At 60.6% G+C, this 16,012-nt stretch overlaps 2 protein-coding genes across 6 annotated transcripts in view; one reads left to right on the top strand and one right to left on the bottom strand.

Annotated features, from left to right (window-relative positions):
• LOC127394058 (acidic leucine-rich nuclear phosphoprotein 32 family member B) overlaps nt 1-1,970 on the top strand; it is a 55,294-nt gene extending 53,324 nt beyond the window's left edge. For 2 of the 3 annotated variants that reach the window (XM_051639793.1, XM_051639794.1), the window contains exons 5-7: nt 237-358; nt 763-817; nt 1,615-1,970. In XM_051639793.1, the coding sequence (XP_051495753.1) occupies nt 237-358; nt 763-817; nt 1,615-1,703 (266 nt within the window). In that variant the 3' untranslated portion in view covers nt 1,704-1,970. The remainder of the gene's footprint in view (nt 1-236; nt 359-762; nt 818-1,614) is intronic. The other variant, XM_051639792.1, reaches the window with a different exon arrangement.
• Nucleotides 1,971-5,604: 3,634 nt separating this feature from the next.
• On the bottom strand, nt 5,605-15,511 carry ZNF414 (zinc finger protein 414). Of its 3 annotated transcripts, none has more exons than XM_051639780.1 (9): nt 15,457-15,511; nt 10,377-10,510; nt 9,852-9,938; nt 9,668-9,775; nt 8,809-8,914; nt 8,043-8,548; nt 7,564-7,614; nt 6,698-6,856; nt 5,605-6,068 (listed from the first exon to the last, which is right to left on the bottom strand). In XM_051639780.1, the coding sequence occupies exons 2-9, from the start codon at nt 10,444-10,446 to the stop codon at nt 5,992-5,994; spliced, it is 1,164 nt and encodes a 387-aa protein (XP_051495740.1). In that variant the 5' UTR covers nt 10,447-10,510; nt 15,457-15,511; the 3' UTR covers nt 5,605-5,991. The 3 variants fall into 3 exon arrangements, with proteins under 3 accessions (XP_051495740.1, XP_051495742.1, XP_051495741.1); XM_051639782.1 differs by lacking the exon at nt 15,457-15,511 and adding an exon at nt 11,947-12,775; XM_051639781.1 differs by lacking the exon at nt 15,457-15,511 and having other exon boundaries at nt 10,377-10,973.
• Nucleotides 15,512-16,012: the final 501 nt, after the last annotated feature.

The following is a 16,012-nucleotide window of genomic DNA, read 5'->3' as shown; positions in this document are numbered from 1 at the left end:
GCTGGGGAACAACTCGTTTTGCCCTTCTGTGTGGTGATGTTGCTGATGCCACCAAAGTGGGGGCTGTCTGGGTAACCCCAGTCTCTCCTCTGGCACCTTGTCTGAGAGGTGAGGCTTGCTCAAGCTGGTGGGGCTTGTTCTTGCCCCCCTGGTGGTGTGATCTCCTGCCCCTTGCAGGGAAAGGAAATAACTCTTGTGTTTGTGAACTGTTAATACTCACCTCCCTGTTCTGGTAGAAGGTGAGGAAGAAGATGATGAAGAGGAGGAAGATGATTTGGATGAAGAGGTCATTGATGATGAAGAAGATGAAGATGATGATCTGGAAGGTGAAGAGGAGGAGGATGGAGTAGATGATGAGGTGAGGCTTTCTGGCATGGGACAAACCTGCAGCACCACATTGCTGTTGGGTAGTTTGTTTGTCCCTTAAGCTGGTGACCCATCTGACCAGATGTCCCAGATCTGGGGAGTGCCACCATGTGCTCTGGCTTTTTCCATTGTCCTTTAGACTGGTGAACCTCAGAATTTGCCAGTTCAGACCTGTCTGTCACTTGTCCTGGTTCTTCCAGTGGCTTTGGGTGATAAGAACCCCCTTGATGTAGGGATGCAAGAAGCTTTTTAGGAACCAGCAGCTCCTCCCTTCTTGGCTTGAACCTGCCACCTGGAGCAGGGCAGGAGCAGGGGTGAGGGAAGATGTTGCTGTGGGATTCCACCTTCCTTGTGGGATTGTTGTTCTTGCAACAAGGCATCTTGTTTTGACTCCAGGAGGAAGATGAGGAGGAAGATGGTGAGGATGATGAAGAAGATGAAGCTGAGGATGGTGAGTCCAGTCTTGACAAACCAAGGGCTTGTGTGTGAAGCTGCCTCAACAGTCTGTCACATTGGCTGGTTTTGTAGAGCTCCCCCAGCTTCAGTGCAGCTTTTTCCCTGCCAGAAAGGACCATGTTGCTGCTTAAAGCTTCTGCTGAAGCTCTGGCTTGTGCCTGAGGACTTAAGTGATGGTTATAACCAACAGTCTCACAGGGGTGATGGGGAGACAGGTTTCAGTATCTCCCAGTACCATCTGAGCTGGGTAATTCTGCCAGGTATTAAAGTGGCAGGTTACCTAGAAAACCAGTTCTGAGAAGCTGGAACTGTCCAAGGAGCTGGTGTTACAGTGTCCATGAGGAAATGCTCCTGGAGGACACGTTCCTCTCCTCTCAGCAGTAGAGAGGAGGGTAGACCTGACCTTTGTGACTCCTGTTCAGGACAAACTACAAACACCTGAATGGAGTTCACAGAATATAGTGGCTGGTGTGACTTCAGATGGTCAGAAGTGACTGAATTCTGGTGGGTTTGGGGGTGCCCAACATAAAAAAAAAAAAAGTGCCCCTTTTCTGGTGACTGTTGAAATGTGGGAATCTTGGAGGGCACAGAAAAGAGTTCATGTCTGGTGCTGGTCCAGCCTTTCCTGGGTGCTGGGAAGCTGGGCATGGTGGATGTCTGCTCTGTGATGGTGCCAGTCCAGTCTGTGCTTGTTCCCAGCCCGTTGTGGCTGCCGGGGCTGGGAACCCAACCCCCCTTCAGCTGCTGTTCCCCAAGGCTGAGCAGAACTTCACCCTTCAACTCTCTTTGCAGACCTTCCACGGGGGGAAAAGAGAAAACGAAATCTAGAGGATGAAGGAGAGGAAGACCCAGAAGAGGAAGAGGACGATGAGGATGACTGATCCAAGGGAGCCAATCAGTTTTACAGACTATGACTGTGCTTGTCTTAACCTCCCCGTTGTGTCTGTGTGAGACTGTCAATCCCTGTCTCCCACTCCTCCCCCCTTTGTATGGCTGCAGCCTCCACAATATATTTTTTTAAGATGTAGAAAACCTGTAGGCATTCAGGGGAATCTTCCATACAAGGCTCACTTTCTCACAAGTCTCTCGTGACCAAAGGCTTTCTCCGTTCTCCGGTTTGTGCAGCAGTTTGCAAAACAAAACAAAAACACACACACAAAAAAAAACCCCCCCCCAACCAAACAAAAAGAGAGAGAAAAAAAAAAAAAAAGAGAAAAAATATTTCCTCCTAGGGTATCTCTTGTGTCTGAAATCAGCCTTGCACACTGGACCCAGAGCTCCTGCCTGCCAGCCAAGAAGGGGTTTGCTCTCTGCGTGCCCTCAGACCAGCTCTCTGAAGATGCTTGAGCAGTGGGTGCAGATCTGGTTCATCCAAGTGGACTCCAAGCCAGTCACCACTGAGGTCTCTCTGGTCCGAAGTCAGCATGATGTCACCTCTGGAGACGCTTGAAGATACTTTAGTGCTGGGGAAGTGGGGTGCCTAGGGGGGGTTGAGGGGGGGTGGTTGGCTGCTTGCAAGACCTGGTACCTCTGCTGATGCACCTTGCAGTAACCCTGCACTTGCTTTCCTATTCTTTTTTTTTTTTATAAACTGGAATACTTCTCCCGGTGGCCACCCAGATCCCTTTCACTTGGATGTCCAGGTCAGTCTTGGCTGTGAGCTTCTTGGCCAGGATGAGGTTTCTCCTCACCCTGGCAGCAGCCTCTGCCCTTGAGGAAGAGATAGGCAGGAGCAGGTGAAGGGGTACTGCACTTCTCCCCAGCTCTGTTTCACACTGTACAGAACATGTTCAACCAGTATCACTGTGATGCACCTAACTCGGCGTTCCCCGGGAGACCGTGTTAGCCTAAATCTTCTCAGGGTCCTTCTGCGAGCCAGTACCAGCTCTGGACAGTTGCCTCAGTGCTAGCCTGGTGTCCACATCCTCCTCTTTTTGCCTTTTTCAGCAGGGAGAGGAGGGCACTGAGCAGAAATCCAGCTCTCTCCCACTGGGCTCTGCGGGAGCAGCGCGTGGAAGGGGAAAAGGGGGAGACGCGCTCACCCAGTAGCTGCAACCAGAGGGTTTCAAACCCATTCCCACCCTTCCTCTGCCCCTGGAGGTGCTGAGCCAGCAGAGCTGTTGGCCTCAGGGGGAGAACCGGCCCGGTGGCAGCCGAGGGGCTGGGGGCTGCTCGGGGCTGGGGGCTGCTCAGCGCTGGGGGCCGGGGAGCCGCGCGGTTCCCGGGGTTCCCCAGGGCTGCAGAAGCACTGGCACTTTGTGGCATTCCTGGGGGGGGGGGGGATGCTCTGGGTGATCCGTGGGCACCCGGGAGGGGAGACTCCTCCAGAGGAGCCGTGTGTGTTGCAGCACACCCCGAGTTCTGGCGCTTTGTTCTGTTCTTGCTGGTGGCTCTTGCATTGTACAGTAGCTGTAACCCTTGGGAGAAGAACTAGTCCTGTAAAATGCAAACTGAGTAACTTATAAATGTTAAAGGAGTTTTTAAAAGAAATTTCAGAGCAGCAGTTACTTCTAATTTTTGTTTTTAATTATTATTTTTCTTCCCTGCATTTTTAGCAGATTGTATGGATTTTATATTAGCCTAGTAACTGTCAGGTTTTGATTGGTCAGACTAGTCCCAGAACTAAGGATCTCCAGCCCTTTTGTATCTTTTGTTACAAAATTTGGATAAAACTTTTAATAAAGACTTCAGTTTTTAAAAAGCCATTGCAATGGATGTTGTCTTTGCTGCCTCTGCCCATGGGACAACTGAGCTGCCACCAGCCCACAGGACCGTGGGGTGGAAACTTGGGGCAGTTTTTTTGTGGTTGAGGATGTCCAGAGCTGGGGAAGGGGCTGGAGCACAAGTGTGAGCAGGAGCAGCTGAGGGAGCTGGGGGTTCAGCCTGGAGACAAGGAGGTGAGGGGAGACCTGCTGGCTCTGCAGCTGCCTGAGAGGAGGTTGGAGCCAGGGGGGTTGAGCTCTGCTCCCCAGGAACAAGGGATGGAACCAGAGGAGATGGCCTCAAGGTGCCCAGGGGAAGTTTAGATTGGCCATTGAGAAACTTCTTCCCTGAAAGGGCTCTCAAACCCTGGTCCAGGCTGCCCAGGGAGGTGGTGGAATCCCCACCCCTGGAGGTGTTTCCAAGCCCTGTAGATGTGGTGCTGGGGGACACGGGTCAGTGGTGGCCTTGGCAGTGCTGGGTTAATGGTTGGACTGGGTGATCTGAAAGGTCTTTTCCAACCAAAACGATTCTATGACTCTTGAGTCTCTGGGAGCAGTGTCTCCTGTGCCCCCCCTGGCTGGTATTGCTGACCCCCCAGTTCGGGGGGGGGGTTCAGTGTGGGAACACCAGGGCTGCTGGTGGGTGGGGATGGGGACAGAGCTGGGGGTGTCTCTGGTGTGGGGTGGTAGCACAGACCATCCTGCACCCAGCGTGGCTGTGTCTGCAGAGCCTGGTGCTGCCCCCTCCCTGCCTTTGGAGCTGCAGGGTTGGGGAAGAGTCCCATTGTGGGGCTTAAGGGGGGGGGTTGGGGAGGGGAGAAGGGACACCTGTGTCCTTCCCTGGAGGAACCAGAGTGTTTGGGTACAAACATAAGCCAGGAAGGACCAGCCCCCCGCCCCCCCCCCCCCCCCCCTCCCCCCACTGCAGGCTGGGCTGGGGGGGGGGTGGGGGGGGGGGTCAGGGCAGCTGTTTGGGGCTGGAGGGGTCCAAGCTGCCCTTGATGCCAGGTGCCCACCCCTCTCTGGGGGCTGGAGGGGAGGGTCCTGTAACGAGTTGCTGCTCCATCAGGTCTCAGCAGCCAGTGGAGTGGGGGGGGTTGTGGGTGGTCCTGGAGCTGTAGGTGGGTTTACACACCCCCTCCCCAGTTCCCATCCAGCCTCACCACCCTTGCCTGGGGCTGGTGCTGCCCCTGGCCAGTGCCCCCCACCCTGGTGCTGCCCCCCATTCCCACCCCTCCAGCCCCCTCTCCCACCCCTATCCCCCACCCCCCAGCTGCCTTCAGCCCCTCCTGGCTCCCCCATTATGGGGCAGAGCTCTGGATGCTGAGGGGGGGGGGGGTCCTCAGCTCTGTGCCCCCCCCCACCACTCTGCCTTGCTGCAGGGAGGGCTGGGCATGGGGGGCTGGGGGGAGGTGACACAGAGGACCTTTGTTCTGGGGTGTCTGAGAAAGGGGCACCTCCACAGGGCAGAGCCAGGGCTGAGACTGGGGGGTGGGTAGGCAGAAACCAGGTCCCCAGGGGTCTGTGTCCTCTCCAGGGGTGGTGGCACAGGGGTGCAGAGCAGCAGGGGACAGTCTCATCATCTGGGAGGTTGGGGGGGGGGGGGGGCTGGCCAGTGAGGTAGTGGGGGGCACCTTCACCTAAACCAGTCTGGGGCAAACTCGCTCACCTGATGTAGGTGATGGAGGATGGGGGTGGGAATGTGGGTGCTGGGCTCCCAGAGCACAGAGAAACCCTGGGGTGGGAGCAGAGGCCCCATCTGCCCCTTGCTGCTGGTGCTGAGGGGCCTCTGGGCACCCCTGGCTGGGGTGGGGGGCACAAGGGGGCACTGAGGCCACCTGGGTGCAGGAGAAAGGGGGTCTGAGGTGCTGCCCTGTTCTGGGTGCCCCATCTGGGTGCTGAGGAGCAGGTGGCAGAGGCTCCAACGCTGCTTCCCAGAAGCCCTGCAGCCTTTGGGAGGTGTTGGCACCCACCCTGCAAACCCCTCCTCCCATCTCCCTTGGGTGGGGGGGCATCCTCTGCCCCCCCCCCCTCACCCCCAGCTGCTGTGGGGACTGACAGAGGCTCTCCCAGCTGCTGCTCCTGTACAATTCCCATTTATTATTTCCAAACCACATTCCAGACAAGTCCACTAACTCCTGAGCAACCTACCAGGCTCCCCCAGAGTCCCTGGAGCTGAAGCAATGAAACCCTTCAGGGAAGGGGGGGACACGGGGTTCCGGGGTGCTTGGGAGTTTCCAAAATCCAAAAGGGAGGGGAAGAAATTCGAGAGGAACAAAAAAAAACCACACCCACCAAACCCAAACCATCCACCCCCCCTCTGCCACCCCAGTTTGGGGGATGCTCCTGGTCATGGGGAGGGGGTCCCTGGCCCAGCGTGGTGGCAGGGGGCTGTGCAGTGCCCCCCTGCCCAGCTGGAGGGGAGGGATGGGGAGGTGCAGGAGCAGCCCCCGGGGAGCTGGGGACATCAGAGCTGGGAGTAGAGGGAATTCTCCATCTCCGGAGGCAGCTTGGCGTGGAAGGAGCTGAGGCCCACCCCGAAATCTGGAGGGAGAACAAAGCCACGTGTCAGCACCACAGCCAAGCCCCTGGCACCCCGGGGTCCCACGGAGGGGGTGGCACCTGCTGGGAGGGGGTGCAGGGAGGGCACAAAGACACACCCCCCCCCCTCCAGGGCATCACTGCAGGCTGGGGAGCCAGGAGCTGGAGGCCAGTGCCCACCCAGTGGGTGGCCACCCCATTCCAGGGTGGGAAGGGACAACTCTTTGCCACCAGCTCCCTGTAGGACAAGTTGCTGCCAAAGCCAACTCACTGATGGGACAACTCGATGACAGGACACCCCTACACTGGGACACCCCTACACTGGGACACCCCTACACTGGGACACCTCGACACCGGGACACCTCGACACTGGGACACGTCTATGCTGGTGCAGCCCTCTGTGGGGACAAGTCTCCATGGCTCAGCAGATGAGGAGCAGCACAGCCCCACATCATCCCCTGATCCCACTCTAGAGGTGTCCCATGGTGAAACATCCCATGGAGAGCTGGTGGCAGAGAGTTGTCCTGGACCCTTCTGGGGCAGCCAGAGTCGGGGGGGGGGACACGCTGTCCCCAGGTGGGGCTCCTGGCAGCTGGGGTTCCCTCCCACTGCCCCCCCAGCCAGGGCCATACCCATGTCTGTGTCCAGGCGGGGGGTGGGCGGGGGGTTCTTGCGGTGGTCCTCGATGTGCAGGGTCATCTCCTCCCGCGAGGCCGTGGAGTAGGGACACTGCGTGCAGCTGTAGCGGCCCCGCGTGTGCTCCCACACGATGCGGCTGTTGGAGGGGTGCCCTGCAAGGATGGGCCAGGAGGGAAGCACGGTGCTCATCCCCCTCCACAACCCCCAGCCCCCTGCCACGGACCATGTTGGGGAGGGGGGTGGGGTGGGTGGGATGTCCCCAGGATCCCCCCCAGAGCAGCGGCAGCAGAGGGTGCAGGGCGGGTGGCTCTGGGTGCTGCTGCGTCGTGGTGGGTGCCAGGGGGCTCAGATCAACCAGTGCTACAGGGGCAGGAGCCCCCCCGCAGAGCTCCAAGCCCCCCCCTCCATGCACAGAGGTCCCCTCCTTAGGAGGGGAATTCCAAATTTGGGAGCAGGGAGCGAGGTTGTGCCCCCTGGTCCCCACCTCCCTTTGCCTCTCTGCTCCCCGTGGAGCAACTGGGTTCCAGCCTCAGGGCTGGGGGCACCAGGGGGGGGGCTTGAGCTCAAGAAGCTGCTGCAGTTCCTTCTGGAGAAACCAGGATGGGTGGTTCTTGGGATGGGGTGGGGGGCACAACCGGTGACCTCCCCATTTCTGAGCCTACCTGGGCGACACCCCCCCCTCTGCCCAGCTCCCCAAACGGAGGGATCTCGCCCTCCCCCTCTACTCTTTGGGGAGCAATGCAGCACCCCACAGGGCCTGTCCCACCCCCTGTGGCCTCCCCTTCTGCCACCCACCCCAACCCCCCCCCCCTCCCCAAGTGACAGAAAGCAGCCCCCAACCAAACTGTGCCAAACTAACCTGGAGTCACTCCTGAGCCAAAGCAGGGGAGGAGTGGGCTGACACTCACACCTGCGGAGGGAATTGAGGGGCAAGACAAGCATTAGGTCTTCCCCTCCCTTGGAGGTGGGGGGGGACACGTAAAGGGGGGGGCAGGCCTGGCCCAGCCCCCCCCCCCCGCCTCGCACCCCCCAGCACACGGGGGGGAGCAGCAGGGCCGGGAAAATTTGGAGGCTTGCTGTCTTTTTGGTTTGTTGTTGGTTTTGTTTTGTTTTTGGATGGTTGTTGGTGCTTTTTGCCAATCGAGCAATCCCTGCAGGAGGTGGGGGGGGGGGGTGGGGGGGTGGGATGCAAGGCAGGAGGGGGGGGGGGGCAGAGGTGGGATGTGGCTTGGTTGGGGGGGCCAGGCAGGGAGGAGGGGGTGGGGGAGATCCTCGGCGGCAGAGCTGCTGGTCAAGGCAGGAGCAGAAGAAGGTTTTTGCCCCCCAAAAAGTGCTCACCTTGGCTCTTCTTCCAGACGGCGTTGGAGCCGGGGGGGCCGTGGGCGGGCAGGCAGGGCCGGGGGCGATGCTGGGCGGGGGGCTGGGGCAGCCCCAGGGGCGCGGGGTGCACGTAGGAGAGGAAAGACCCCGGCACTGAGGAAGGGGGTGGTCCCGAGAACCGACTCAAGGCTGACGGCCCGAAAAGGTTGGGTTCCAGCAGCGGGAAGGGGTGGGAAGGCGGCGAGAGCAGAGAGCCCGGCAGGTCGGGGAGGCCCAGCGGGGCAGCGTCTGTGCCGGGGAGGGCGGCTTCGGGCTCCTGGGGTCGGATCATGTTAGGAAGCTTGGGAAGCCCCTCAGGTGGTTTGACCGGGGGTTCTTTCTCCAGAGTGGAGGAGGAGGTAGCAGGCAGGGTGGGTTTGTCAGCTCTGGGGGGTTGCGGGGGGCTGGCGGTGCTGTCGGAGCAGACGTGGAGGTGTTTGAAGAGGGACCGGTGTGTCCGGAAGCGCAGCAGGCAGTTCTCACACCTGCAGGGACAGAGAGAAGGGCATTTCAGGGTGACAGTCCCCTCTGCATCACAAACACACACACCCACACACACCCCCTGCCTCCACACCCCCCAGGGTTTGCCTCCAAGATGTGGGGGGATCTGCACAGGTGGGAGCTGCAGTGCTTGGGGATGCCTGGGAGCTGCTGGGTGCCCACCAGGGTGGATGTGTGGGGGGGAGGTGGGTGCAGGGAGGTGGGAGAGGGGCAGGGGATGGGGCAGGGGACCAGAGGGACTCACTTGAAGTAGCGGTTTGGCTTGTAGTGCACCTTCATGTGGGCCATGAGGTCCTGCATGCTGGGGAAGGTCTCTGTGCAGCCCAGCGTGGGGCACTGGAAGGTTTTACCTGAGCAAAGAATCACAGAAGGGTTTGAGTTGGAAGGGACCCTAAAAGATCATCCAGTCCCAACCCCCTGGATGGGCAGGGACACCTCCCACCAGCCCAGGCTGCTCCAAGCCCCATCCAACCTGCCCTTCAACACTGCCAGGGATGGGGCAGCCACAGCTTCCCTGGGCAACCTGGGCCAGGGTCTCACCACCCTCACAGGGAAGAACTTTTTCCTGATGTCCAGCCTAAGTGTGGAAATCAGAGTGCAAATGGGGTTTTGTTTCTTCAGGAGGGAAAAGGGAAGGGTTGGTAGTTGAAACAAGCCTCAGTACTCACATGGTGATGGGGTATTGGTGAGAAAACAGGTTCAAAGTGCAGTATCATGGAATGGTTTGGGTTGGAAGGGACCCTAAAGATCATCTAGATCCAACCCCCTGCATGGACAGGGACACCTCCCACCAGCCCAGGCTGCTCCAAGCCCCATCCAACCTGCCCTTCAACACTGCCAGGGATGGGGCAGCCACAGCTTCCCTGGGCAACCCGGGCCAGGCTCTCACCACCCTCACAGGGAAGAGTCAGCAACAACCTGGCTGTGCTGCACCCCCAGGGCTGTCCCCCCAGTAGGTCTCCAGCACCTCCCATGCTCTCCCCACTCCCATCCAGTGCTGGGGAGCATCTCCTGGAGGCACAGGCACCAGCACCAGCTCTGCCTCAGCTGCAAGCCCCACTTTGCCAGGCCCCCTGCAGCAATGCAGCGTGTCCCAGCCTTACCCTCGAGGGACTGCGTGGGTCTGTAGTGAACCTTCAGGTGGTCCATGAGCTCCTGCATGGTGGGAAAGGCCAGTTTGCAGCCGTAGCTTGAGCACTGGTAATGTTTCCCTGGAAGGAGACAGATCTGTTGGCCTGGTCCCTGCCCTGGTGTCACCTCCCCGGGCAGGGCTGGGGTTGGGCTCACCTGGGACAGGTCTGCGCTTCAGCGGCCGCAGCTCCTGGGCTGGGGTCCCTCCACCCCTCACCACTGGCAGAGCCACCTCGCTGCAACCTGCCAGGGAGAGGCTGTTGGGAGCAGGTACAGGCAGAGCAGGCAGCACAAGCAGTGTTGAGCCTCATCCCCTGCCTAAACCACCTCCTTCTTCACCCTCCTTCCTGTCCTTCAGGAAACTGGGCAGGCTCTGGCTTGGAAGGCTGTCATGGTTTGACTCAGGATCAGCAACCAAAGTGCTGGAGAGGGAGGAGCCCTTCAGGGTGGCAAGAGGTGCTCTAGAAAAAGCTGATGGTGTGAAGGCAAAAGCTGCTGGTGCCTCCAACGTGCTGGGTGATGCCCCGTGCACACCCATGGACACCCTCAGGGTGCTCCCAGCCACCCTGCTGGGGTGGGATTTGGCCAAAGGGACCTCAAAGTGACAGCAGCAAAAGCTTCTCCCTCCCATCCTGGCCTGACTCCTTTCACCAGCCTCCCCACGGGGCCAAAGGGACTCACCTGCCCCCTCTCTGATGTATTTACCCCCCAGGGAGAAGGTGGGCACAGCCTCATCCTTCTCTGTCTTCATGGCCCGGCCGGGGATGGGCACGGGGTGAGGAACGTGTCACCAACAGGGTCTTCTCCTGGAGATGCTGCACCAAGCACAAGGGCAAGAGGTTAAATGCTGGCATGGAGAGATGGTGACTGCCTCCCTCTCCTCCACAGTGTCCTGTGGCTCCAGGACTGACCCTCCTGCCCAGGGACCTCCCAGGCCAAAGTGGCAGGAGATGCTGGTGTCACTGGGGCTCTGCAGCATTTCTGTGGGCAGCCTGGGGGCTTTGTGGGTGACACCACCCCCCAAGGGGAGCAGCTGTTGGACCGTGAATCATAGAACAATTTGAGTTGGAAGGAGATTAAGATCATCTAGATCCACCCCCCTGCATGGGCAGGGACACCTCCCACCAGCCCAGGTTGCTCCAAGCCCCATCCAACCTGCCCTTCAACACTGCCAGGGATGGGGCAGCCACAGCTTCCCTGGGCAACCTGGGCCAGGCTCTCACCACCCTCACACTCCAGAATTCCCTCCTCATGTCCAACCTCAATCTCCCTCTGCCAGTTTTCATCCATCCCCCCTTGTCCTCTCCCTCCCTGCCTTTGTCCCAAGTCCCTCCCCAGCTTTCCTGGAGCCCCTTCAGGCACTGGAAGCTGCTCTCAGGTCTCCCTGGAGCCTTCTCTTCTCCAGGCTGAACACCCCAACTCTCCCAGCCTGTGCTTGCAGGAGAGCTGCTCCAGATATTGCCATCCCTTCCCTCTCCTCCCCCCTGAGGTGTCTGTAAAGCCCCCAAAATGCTCCCCCCCAGGCACAGCCCACCCCAGGCATTGCCAGACTCCTGCTTTCTGGCGAGATGCCCATAGCATCTCCAAAAATCCCCCCCAAACCCACAGGACCCCCCCCCTCCCCACTGGGCACCACCAAAGCTGGGATGGCAGGAGCTGCTTCAGCCCCTCCTGATCCCAGCTGGGGTGTGTGTGGGGGTCTCACTGGATGCTCCCCCCACCTGCAGTTCCCAAGAGGAGCAGCAGGTCCCATCACACAACCAGGAGCATGGGCAGCAGGGCCCAGTGCTGATGGGACTGTGGGGACAGTCCCTTCACACCATCTACATTAGGTGGCCCCCAAAATTTTAGTGGGCTTGGCCTCATGGAGCCTCAGTGTGAGGATCCAACTGGCAAAAGCCAAACATCAACTCCCCCCAAAAAAGTCCTTCACTTGGGGAGATTTCTCAATAGCCTCTTGATGTCAAAGTTAAAAAGGGAAGAAATATTATCAAGGTATTAATTAGGTATCACAATCTATTACTAATATATTCATAGCTAAAATATCATTAATAATCCCAGTATCATAGAAATCCGTGCTGGGGAGAGGCTGCAACATGCACATCTGCAGTTGGTTGGGGGTTAATTCTTCTCCAAGAGCTCAGTGACTCCCACAGCAAACCTCCCTGGGGAATCTCCCTGGAGATCAGACACAAGGTGCACCTGGATCCATCCCATCCCTCCTGGCCTTGCTGGACCTGCCCACCAGCACCTTCCTGCTCACTGTGTCCACGTGGCTCCTCCACGTTCTGGTGGCTGTTCCTGGAGCTGTGGAGCTTCGGTGCTGCCAGAGCTTTGCCTGGGAGTGTCAGTGCTCCAGACTGTAGCAAAGCCCACCAGGTCCCTGCTTCCCTGCTGGAAATGCTGGCTCTGGATCAATCCTTGGTGCCTGCTGATGGTCCCCAGGGACTGATGGCCTCTGGATGAGGCCCTAAGGGAGCAGGACGCCCACAGCCACTGCACTGAGAGCTCAGCTGGAGCACAGGAAATGTTTTTCAAGTCCATTTTTCAACTGAGAAAATCTTCCTCAGCAGCTTCACAGCCAGGATGTCAGCTCCAGGGTCAAACCCAATGGCACCTTCAGATGGTACAGCTCAAACCTCCCTCCTCTCAGATGGACACGGCTTTTTTGTTTCCTGCTCACAGGCCCAGAGACGCATTTGAAGCTGATTTTCCCAGGGAATAGCTGGGAAAACTCCTCCTGAGTAGGTCCTGCTAGGCAGGTGGGACTGAGGTGGGTGCAGCTCGTTGATACCAACACACCTGCACCCAGTTCATGGCCCTGCCAAGCTCCCACAGAGCAAAGTTGTTCAGCATGGATCCACCCTCAGCAGCATCACCATATCCCCCACCCAGGCCCTGGTGTTTTTTTTTGGGGGGAGGGAGGGCAGTGGCACCTGTATCATTTTGCTGTCATTTATCACCTTCTCCAGGACCGTGTCCAACACTTTTTATTCTCTAGGACCCTCTGCTCTGCAACCCTGAGCATGATGCTCCAACCCAGGTGCCACTGACCTGCCAGTGTCCCCATCCCCACTGACCCCCAGGTAGCAATTGGAGATGTGACCCCCCCCAAGTACCACTGTCCCCATCCCCACTGACCCCCAGGTGGCCACTGGAGATGTGACCCCCCCACCAAGTGCCACTGTCCCCATCCCCACTGACCCCCAGGTGGCCACTGGAGATGTGACCCCCCCACCAAGTGCCACTGTCTCCATCCCCACTGACCCCCAAGTGGCCACTGGAGATGTGACCCCCAAAGTGTCAGTGCAAACCCTGCCCTGGAAACCCAGATTCTGGTGCCACCACAAACTCAGTGTTGCTTTCTGAAGGGTTTTCCTGGAGCAGGTTCAGCATCCCTGAAAACCTGCTGGCACCAAACCCCCTCCCTCCAGCAGGGACCCTGGAAAAACCCTTTATGGGGGGGGAGCTGATGGTGATGGGGTGAGCAGGAGGGTTTGCAGCTACTGGTCACTCAGAGCAGCTGCTGGTGCTGAGTCAGTTAATAATTAATACAGCTCATTTCCCTCAAACAAACCAGGGGCACTGACACGAATCTCCAAGCACAGGAGACTTTTAAAAACCCACCCCGGGAGGATAAACGGGACAAATAACCCTAGAGGAACATCTCTGTGTAAGCTTGTGGCCAGAGGTTGCCGAGGTTTCCCCGAAATGCAGCTCCTGGTGTAGGAGCTGGGAGACAAAAGGCTCCGAACAAGGGCTCATGTGATGGCTCAGCCGAGCGAGGGGAGAGGAGGGAGGGAGCAGACACAGGCTGTGACAGCAGCACCGCCCCGGCCACCGCCTGTGGGCTCCCAAGGCCTGCTGGAAATGAAAACGCACGTTAAAAATACCCCTGTTGCCTTCAGACATCCCAGGGAGCTCTGCAAAGGTTGGGGAAGGGGGCAGGAGGAAGATGCTCTTGGGGTATCGCAGCCCCGAGCTTCGTGGTGTCCACCAGAATAACGTGGGTGCCCTCAGCCTGACCTGGGCTGCAGCAAAGCCACTGCCTTCATGTTTTAGCACCTTGCTCCGAGGGCAGGTTCCCTGCTTTCCAGCTCAAAAGCTGCCCAGGGTGCCCCACGGAGAGCCCCCCTGAACCTGCTGGACACCCAGAGGGGTGAGCGCTGAGCCTGGTGCGTGGTCACTGCGCCGTGTCCCCACGGGAGAAGCTCAGCCCAGGCTCCTCAGTGGTTCCTTGGGAAGCATCTTTCAGCCACAGAGCTGCCTGGGGTCCCTGCCTCCCCCCCCCCCCCCCAGCTTGCTCCAAAGCCATCAACAACCCCGGGGGCATGTGAAGAGGGAAGAACCTCGCTGCCATCCCCCCAGGTCCCTGCACCACCCTTGGTGCCCACCTCCACCTGCTTGCCCAAGGCCAGCTGGCCCATCAGGCTACCTCAGCTCTCCAGCAGGAGAAAAAAAACCCAACAAACACCACCAAAAAACACCCCTCTTTGCTTTCAGGAACCACCTGGGGGGGATGGACCTTCCTCCCTGAGCACAGACAAAGCCCCCCCTGAGTGGGGGAACTTGGCCACGGCCAAGTTCAGACGGTGGCCAGGGCACAGGAACCCCCTTGGCCAGCAGCAGAAGAGCAGCTGCAGCCCCAGCCCCACAGCAGCCCCCGTGTGTGTGGGATGAATCGATCCCGGGGGGGGGGTGCCCGGCAGGGACAGCCCCGGGATGCTCGGGGTGGCAACGGCAGAGCCGCTCCCGGTGTTGCCACAGGCCCCGCAGCCCTGCCAAGAGCAGGGGCCAGCGGTCCCGGTGGCCAGCAGTCCCGGTGGCCAGCAGTCCCGGTGGCCAGCAGTCCCCGTGCCGCTGGCCCCGCGGCTGGCAGCCCCGAGGGTGGCTTCTGCAGCCCCCCCGCGGGGAACAGCCCCCGGGCTCCCGGCCGGGCCGGGGCGGAGCAGCCTCGGGAACCCGGAGCCCCTCGCGGGTCCACGGCTGGTGGGCAGGGCGGCTTTGCCCGGGACCCCCCCGCCCCCGCAGCTCCCGGTGCCTGGACTGCCCCTCACCCGCTCTACCGGTCCAGCCCCCCTCCCGGTGCCGGTACGTGCTCCCCACCCCGGTACCGGTGCAGCCCCTCAGTGCCAGTAAGGCTCCCGCTGCCGGTCCAGCCCCCCACCCCCGGTGCCGGTCCAGCCCCTCCAGTGCCGGTCCAGCCCCCACTCCGGTACCGGTACAGCCCGCCGGTGCCGGTACGTGCTCCCCATCCCGGTACCGGTACAGCCCCCCTCTCGGTACCAGTACAGCCCCCCGGTGCCAGTACACCCCCCGGTGCCGGTACAGCCCCACTCTCGGTACCGGCACAGCCCCCCCGGTACCGGTACAGCCCCTCAGTGCCGGTAAGGCTCTCGGTGCCGGTCCGGCCCCCCTCCCGGCACCGGTACAGCCCCTCGGTACCGGCACAGTACCCCCGGTACTGGTACAGCCCCCCTCCCGGCACCGGTACAGCCCCCCGGTGTCGGTACAGCCCCCCTCCCGGCACCGGTACAGCCCCTCGGTACCGGCACAGTACCCCCGGTACTGGTACAGCCCCCCTCCCGGCACCGGTACAGCCCCCCGGTGTCGGTACAGCCCCACTCTCGGTACCGGCACAGCCCCCCCGGTGCCGGTACAGCCCCTCAGTGCCGGTAAGGCTCCCGGTGCCGGTCCCGGTCCCGGATACAGCCCGTCCCGCTGCCCCCTCGGTGCAGCCCCCTCCCCCCCCCGCACGTACCGGGGCCGGTACCGCCCGGATCCCGCATCAGCGGCGGCGCGAGCGCGGGGCCATTTTCTGTGCGGAGCTGTCGCGAGAGCGGGGGGGGGAGGGGAGGTGGGGAGGAGCGGGGGGGGGGCTCTGGGCACGGAGCCGCCCCGGGGCCCCCCCGCTGTTTTTTCCGGGTGTTTTGGCAGCACACCACCCCCCCCCACCCGCCCCCTCCCCGCACCCGCGGTTCCGCCGGCAGCGGGAACGCCGCGTGTCCCGGGCTGCAGCATCCCGGGGGGCTCGGGTCATCCTGGGCCCTCCGAGCATCCCGGGGGTCCCTGGAGCATCCTGGGGGTCCCCGGAGCATCTCAGGGGTCCCTGGAACATCCCAGGGCCTTGGAGCATCCTGGGGGGCCTTGGAACATCCCGGGGGTCCTTGGAACATCCCGGGGGTCCTTAGAGCATCCTGGGTCCCTGGAGCATCCCAGGGGTCCTTGGAGCATCCCGGGGGCTCGGGTCATCCTGGACCCTTGGAGCATCCTGGGGGTCCCTGGAGCATCCTGGGTCCTTGGAGCATCCCGAGGGG

This window comes from Apus apus, chromosome 24, assembly GCF_020740795.1.
Source record: "Apus apus isolate bApuApu2 chromosome 24, bApuApu2.pri.cur, whole genome shotgun sequence".
NCBI classification, from domain to species: Eukaryota; Metazoa; Chordata; class Aves; order Apodiformes; family Apodidae; genus Apus; species Apus apus.
This window is presented reverse-complemented; position numbering and strand designations above follow the sequence as displayed.

Coding starts and splice junctions, on each gene's coding strand:
- ZNF414 (XM_051639780.1), bottom strand. CDS start 10,446: ATGAAGACAGAGAAGGATGAGGCTGTGCCCACCTTCTCCCTGGGGGGT. Junction 8,549..8,808: donor AAGCCAAACCGCTACTTCAA/GTGAGTCCCTCT, acceptor CTGTCCCTGCAG/GTGTGAGAACTGCCTGCTGC. Junction 6,069..6,697: donor CCGCCTGGACACAGACATGG/GTATGGCCCTGG, acceptor TTCTCCCTCCAG/ATTTCGGGGTGGGCCTCAGC.